The sequence below is a fragment of the Salvia splendens genome, chromosome 18 (genome assembly GCF_004379255.2).
Source record: "Salvia splendens isolate huo1 chromosome 18, SspV2, whole genome shotgun sequence".
In the NCBI taxonomy this organism is placed as follows: Eukaryota; Viridiplantae; Streptophyta; class Magnoliopsida; order Lamiales; family Lamiaceae; genus Salvia; species Salvia splendens.
The window spans coordinates 6,515,578-6,522,581 of record NC_056049.1 but is presented as its reverse complement, the minus strand read 5'-3'; the positions used below and the strand labels follow the sequence as shown (position 1 = coordinate 6,522,581).

The 7,004-nt window shown below is 37.5% G+C and overlaps 1 protein-coding gene across 2 annotated transcripts; it reads right to left on the bottom strand.

Annotated features, from left to right (window-relative positions):
* Positions 1-1,870: 1,870 nt before the first annotated feature.
* LOC121777391 (protein PIN-LIKES 2-like) lies at positions 1,871-4,373 on the bottom strand. Of its 2 annotated transcripts, none has more exons than XM_042174639.1 (2): positions 2,729-4,373; positions 1,871-2,279 (listed from the first exon to the last, which is right to left on the bottom strand). In XM_042174639.1, the coding sequence occupies exon 1, from the start codon at positions 4,086-4,088 to the stop codon at positions 2,730-2,732; it is 1,359 nt and encodes a 452-aa protein (XP_042030573.1). In that variant the 5' UTR covers positions 4,089-4,373; the 3' UTR covers positions 1,871-2,279; position 2,729. The 2 variants fall into 2 exon arrangements, with proteins under 2 accessions (XP_042030573.1, XP_042030572.1); XM_042174638.1 differs by having other exon boundaries at positions 1,871-2,274.
* Between the last annotated feature and the right edge of the window lie 2,631 nt (positions 4,374-7,004).

The following is a 7,004-nucleotide window of genomic DNA, read 5'->3' as shown; positions in this document are numbered from 1 at the left end:
CCCTCTTCACCGAGCAATGCAATGGCAACGGCCCGGCCATCGAGTTCACTGCCAATAGGCGCCAATACCACATGGGGTACTACTTGGCCGATGGCATATACCCAAGGTGGCCTGTTTTCCTGAAGGCTATCAGCTGCCCAATCGGTGAGAAGAGAGTTTTATATGCGCAAAAGCAGGAGGCGGCGCGGAAGGATGTGGAACGGGCATTTGGTGTGCTCCGATCACGGTGGGCAATAGTGAAAGGACCGGCGCTTCTCTGGTTCAAGGAAGTCCTCTCCGATGTCATGTATGCGTGCATTATCTTGCACAACATGATAGTCGAACATGAAGGTAGGAGCATCACCGATTGGACCGATGATGAAGGTGCATCTAGCTCCTCCAGCACGGCGACCGCGCCCCCGCTCGAGGATTACCGACGGGCTTCAATGAGGTTCTATCTAGACATGCCTCAATGCGCAACCAACAAGACCATGCTCAGCTCATTAATGACATGATTGAAGAAGTGTGAGCCCGTAACCGTCGTCGCTGAGTTTGCGTATTTTTTTTAATTCGTATTGTAATGTATTAATTTTATAAATGAAATGAAGGTTTTTCCCAATTTTTGTATTTATTTAAATATTCAAATAAAAGAAAATGCTTAGGGTGCCTCTTAGGGCGGCTTATAGAGCGCCCCACTGCAGGTGAAAGGGTAGGAAGATAAAATGCTGATATGGCGGTGCATAGAGCGGGCTTTAGGGCGCGCCTTAGGGCGCCCCATCGCGAATGCCCTAACTTAGCTTTTCATGCTGTGAATGATCATTTTTATTTGTGACGGGGCAATCAGAGAAGTGACACAATTTTGTAGTATAAGATTACGCTGAGTTATGATTTCAAAGAAGATTTCTCTTCTAAATTTATTTACTGCTACATCTGACCACGATTAATTAGCATAAATTGACTTGTCTCTGACTTAATAAAATGGGTTGACAAAGTTAACAAAATGGGAGGGAGATGAGATAGTGGAACGTGAACTTTATTACCAAAATTAATACTAATAAATGTCAATCTATCATGGATGGACGAAAAAGAAAAATTATGCTCAATTAATCGCTGATGAATGAAGCATTTTCTTTAGTAGTAGGTCTTTACATTAAATTTGGTTGACCTGCGCTAATATCTACATATGCTTCGACGAACTTCGTGGTTTTCCTCCACAAAGTCTGAGACATCTATATCGCGGCAATTGTCTATTCATCAAAAGTTAGATGAAGTCGATATACTGGGAAGACGACGAAGCAAGACATGAAGGGATATTCTGTCTGCTGAGAAGTCATTCCAAATTAGGGCATATTATTTGACTTGATTCAATATGATATACTCCTATATGGAAAAAAATGTTGGAATTGGCCGAGAAGATTGATAGTGGAATTTGGGAGGAAATGAAGAAATTATTAGAGATTTGAAAGATAAAACGAGAGGAAATTAAATGAAAAGATGATTAAAGGGGTAAATGAATTGGCAAAGAAGTAGTAGCATATTTATAGGAGACAGATGAAAATATAATAAAAATAATAAAGTAGCCATTGAATTCAATGATAAAAAGGTGAAAAACAAATTGTAGTCTTGGAATTGGAATTATAATTCAATTTCAAATCCTAATATTTGCGATACCAAACATTGGATTTGGAATTGAAGGCTTCAATTCAAATTCCGCAATACCCAATTCCATGATATCGAATGAAGCTAAAATCTAAAAGGAAACCTTTACTGCACCTTCAGTCTCACAATGTAGCAAGCTTTGAAACTCCAAACATATAGAAAGTGGTAACTTCAAACTTAACTACGAAACTGTGAAACGAGAGAAAGTAGGAACCAAAGAGAAAGACAACAGTTACTGGAACTGGCAAATCACACCAATCTTCTTTCATAAATTTCCTTATTTAGGCTGTATACACAATTTTGAACACTTAGTACTTAAATAGTAGTAAAACACAACAGCGAGCACCATATAAAAATAAATAATAAAATACCAAAAATTCCGTGTTTCCGTCATGGTGTGTGAATCAGTGAATGCGTTACCGACAAGGTTGAGGAAGCCCAACTGGGAACATGCGTAGAATTCTCATGCCAACTCACAACCTTCATTCTCGATAGCTCGCTAGCACTAAGTTGGCTAGGGGTTCATCAAAGATTCAGAGCCATGCTCAGTGGTATCGATAAATCAACTTCATTATGTGCAGTGCTCAGTCCATCAGAGCTAACCTCGAAACCATTAAGATAAAATGGGTTTTGCGTCTGCACTAAGAAGTTCATATCGTTAAAGACCCGGACAGCTTGGTACATAGCTACATAGTGCTGGGGCATTTAGTCTGAGTGATAGAGTTTATTTACAACAGATATGATTGAATATTTGAAGGATTAGATAACCAAACAAGCTCTAATTAGACCAATCCATCAAAGAACTACATACACGCTACTATAAGTTTATAACCAATAATAAAAAAACGAGATTTTTCTAACACGTCTCTGGCATAAACACCAGCAAGCAGAATATATGATTAGCACACACCAAAAATCTCAGAAATCAGATACTGAAATGCATAATTTAAGATATGAGAATGAATCAATAAAGCAAAGAGAAAGTGTCCTCTGTCAAGATACATTTTGGAGGGGTGCTATTGATTTAAGTTAATTTCGCCACAGATGGTTCACGAATGCAATGAAAAAGAGTCAAGAGGTTAGAACGGACCTCAAACGTAGTAGAGCAGAACCTTGAAGTATAGTATGACATATATTGCCAAAGAGAAGACAGCAAAGATATGTTGCCAAAAGAGGAGAGCTGAAGCTTCACTAACTGCATAACCCCTCAAGCTAGCAACTGCTCCCAACAGAATGGCACTTGGCATTGCATACTGCAACAGAAGCACGAACCGGAACATTTGGTCTCCAGGGATCAGAAAATTCAACTTATCTGCCACGAAAATAACCCCTATACCAATAAAGGGGAGTATCAACAGCCTTGCAACCATAACACCAATAGTAGTTCGTAGCCCAAGTTTAGATTCATTAGGCCCCTCAGCAAGCATTCCTCCAAGAACAAGCATCACCGATGGCACCATTGCCCCAGCCATGATTTCCAGACTATCTGTTATGAATGCAAGGGGTGCATCATCGCCATAGACAACAGCTTTGATCGGAGGCACCATACCGATAAAGAAAGCTAACAGCGTAGCAAACGTTGGTGGCTGAAGGATGTGATAGATAGGAGTCTTCTCAGCAACGATCCTTATTCTCCTCACCACCTGAGGCTCTGCCAGACAACGAAGTGCTTTCGGACTTCTCGGCCCAGCCCCACTACCACCTTCCTCCAACGAATCAGGCTCCGGGATAGACTGGTTCGACTCATTCGTGAAAACATTCGCTATCAAGGGTGTCTTGCAATGCTCAGTTTCCCCATCTTGCATCCCGGGCCACTCAGCTTCCACGAGAAGCGGCCTACTGAGATCGTTCGAGGCCACTTCTTCCTGAATCTCCGCACCATCTTCAACAACATCGTAATACTCCACTGGAGGCTCCATCATGTGATAAACAAGAGTATAAACGAGAAGCACCGCAACCCACTGCGCAAACGACACATAAGCCGTCCCAGTGGTGTGGCATTCGGGGCCAAACGTATTATCCTTACTATGACAAACCGATGCAACGATAGCAAGAGGGAGGTTCCCGGTGTTGCCAAACGCAGTCATGATAATGGTAAACCTAAAGTATTCTTGAGGGGGGCGGCATATTTTAGCAACTAACAGCCCTAGAATACAGCCGATGAGAGTGCTGAGAATCACATTAACAGGAATGAACCACCAACTAACGAAATTCTTCACAGTTATAGTCTCTCCTAGATGAGAGAAGATGACGCACGGTAAGAACAAACCGAAGACGAGCTTGCTGAGAAGCTTGAAGGTGGATTTGGGGACGAGCTTCGTCTCCGGGCGGGCGAGAATCAATCCGATGACGGTGAGAGTTATGAGCTTCAGCAATGGAATAATCGCGTTGAATAGATCTTCTGCTGTGGAATTGAGATTCGCTTGAGTCTGAATCGAAATAGACTCCATTGAAAAACCTCTACCGAGTTAGTGATTTCTCAGAGACGAGCCCTAATAAAAAAATTGGAGCTTGAATATCTAAATTATTGCAATTCCAACGATTTAAACTCAAATTCTGGAAGCGGAATTTGATTACAGCACCGAAATCAGATTTCCGGCAATAAAGAGCAGAGATTGGAATATATAAAGACGTAGAGAAATAGTAGAGATTAACTATTGAATTCCAGCAGATTCTGGAAGTTGAGAGAACATCATAGATACAGATACACCAATCCAATCTTTACCTATGCAAACATTGATTCTATTCACGATAAAACAGAGAGATGTGGATTCTATTCACCACACGTAGACCGTCACATCTTTTAACTATTCATCTTTTAACTATTCATGGGTCCACTATACTTTTCACTCCATCTATTAACTAAGAGATATCATCTCTTATCCATCTCATATTTTAACTATTCATTCAATTTCATTTTTTATTTTTATTTCCAACAAATTCAATTAATAAAAACACACTTCTTTAAATAAAATAAAATAAAATTACAACTTCAAATTCTAAAAAAATTTAAAAACACATAATTAAAATCCTAAAAAAATATTAAAAATACATAATTTAATTTCTTCCGCGCACTCTACTAGTTGCCAAAGTTTGTCCAAATGTGCTCCATTAGATCATCTTGGAGTTGGGCGTGGGCAGTAGAATCACGTGTCCTTGCCTGAATAGACAATCAATCTTGCATAGACGGATGCACTCCACTGCGAGGTGGACTACTTGCGGTAGAGCTTCCCGGGGTTTCAGGGTCGAACCATGTTCCCGCCTCAGGTCCTTCGTCGGAGACAATCATGCTGTGCAAGATTATGCACGTATACATGATGTCGACCATATTCTCCATAAACCACGTACGAGCCGTGACTCTGATAATGTTGAAGCGAGCTTTTTTTGGTGGATTAATTTGTGGGAATGGTTTGATATTTATAGAAGTGATTGAGGGCTTAAAAAATAATTCAAAAAAAATAAAAAAAATTGTAAAATACGGCTATAAACGGCTAGTATAATTTTGGGTTTTTTTTTTTATTTTTTGAATTTTTTCTGAATTAAAAAAAAATAAAAAATACATTTTCAACGGAAATAAACGACGTCCACTCGAGGGCCGATGAGTGGGCGTCACGGATGAACTGCAACTCGCCACGTCGCCAACGCGCGTGACGAGACAACTCACCGAGTGTCTCTCCGAGATGAGTTACGGGACGGGATGAGGACGGGCTGAGGACGAGATGGAGCCCGCAACGTTGTCTCGCTGCCATCTCGTCTCTCCGAGATGAGATAGGGACCTCAACGAGACGCGTTGCGGATGCCCTTAGAGGTGGAAAGTGGAAACAGAATCAATCTGAGGCCGGGCTACAAGAAATAATTCGATAGCGACAAACAAAAATCATACTCCTATTATTATTTTGTATAATTAATAATTTAATCTTGTTGCAAGTAATAAATATCGCTGTCAAAATGGAATCTTAAATTGTTTATTAGACGAATCTTAATTTGTTTTTTGTAGTTTAAACTCTTAAGTTTCAACTTTCATGCTTTCACATCTCGTCAAGCTTCGTATGAATCTTAAACAGTAGTATTATCCTGCAAAATTTACATATTCATTATAAATTATCTTAATTTAAAAATAGTAAATTTAAATTTAATCCATATCATAACAACTTTTATCCCGTATATCTAGTAAATGTAATGATACAGTAAATTAAGAATTTAGGATAGTCAAGTTCATAATTAAATTACAAACGATCAAAGGAAGACTTGCTTTTCCAATTAAATTCAAAAATATCAATGAAGTTATTAGATTAAACTTTGATCTTTGATAATTAATTTGTAAAAGTTACGTGAGTAATGCTGATCATCATGGGTGTTCACAAAAATTCGAACAACAATTTAATGCAGAAATAAGATCAATGTTAGATTTGGAAATTACACTGTGATTAACGATACACGACAACAGTTTATTATAACTAATGATAATTTCGTTAATTAATTCAAGATTCATTCCGGAAATAGCATTACTCACGTGAAATATGATGTTGCGTTATAATGATGTACATTCAATTTTATATTAATGTACATTTATTGTTACGTTTATAAATTTAACGTTATGTTTATAAAAATTGTAAAGTTTATAATCACACATTTTTTTAACACCCATTTTTCCTCTTCTAAAATATTGCAAAATTTGTTATATACTGTCTAGATTTAAAATATTTTTTTTCACAAACTATATATCTGATTAAAAGTAATTTTAAAAGGATTCGATGAATTTTTAATTGCATATGTTCACATGAAAAATTTTGCATAAAAAGGGAATATAAAAGTACATTAGCGTACATGCGTTACGATGAAGTAAATTGGATATAATTTGTCGAATTATTGATGGTATCAATAGCACCTGGCACAATTACCATCAATTATAGTAGTAGGATTAATATATTTATGTTATGCTAAATAAATTCAATATCATGCTAGTGCAAATTCATAGATTGTGTTGAGATATATACCTTCAATGTAATATCTAAATATATTTCGATTTTAATTTGTTAATAGCGTTAATGATAGGAGTAATTGGAAACTACCATGAATGATCGTAGTATATTTTTTTTACAATTTTATCCTTATAATGAATCTCTTATATATTTGAATTCAATGAATAAAATTTAATCTTAGTTCTGCATTCAAGGATGTGGTTCCACAATCCACCCTTGTATTTTCCCCTTATACATTGCATAATATAATTCCTATTTTGATTTAGTATTTCTGGCTTAGTTTTCCTAAATAGCATAGACAAAACGTATTTTAGAGTATAATCCACATAATTTAAGGTGCACCAATAAAAGATCAAATTTTCCAAAAGCTATTTTTCTTCGTCT

Excerpts from the sequence above, each read along its gene's own strand:
- LOC121777391 (XM_042174639.1), bottom strand. The coding sequence starts at position 4,088 with ATGGAGTCTATTTCGATTCAGACTCAAGCGAATCTCAATTCCACAGCA.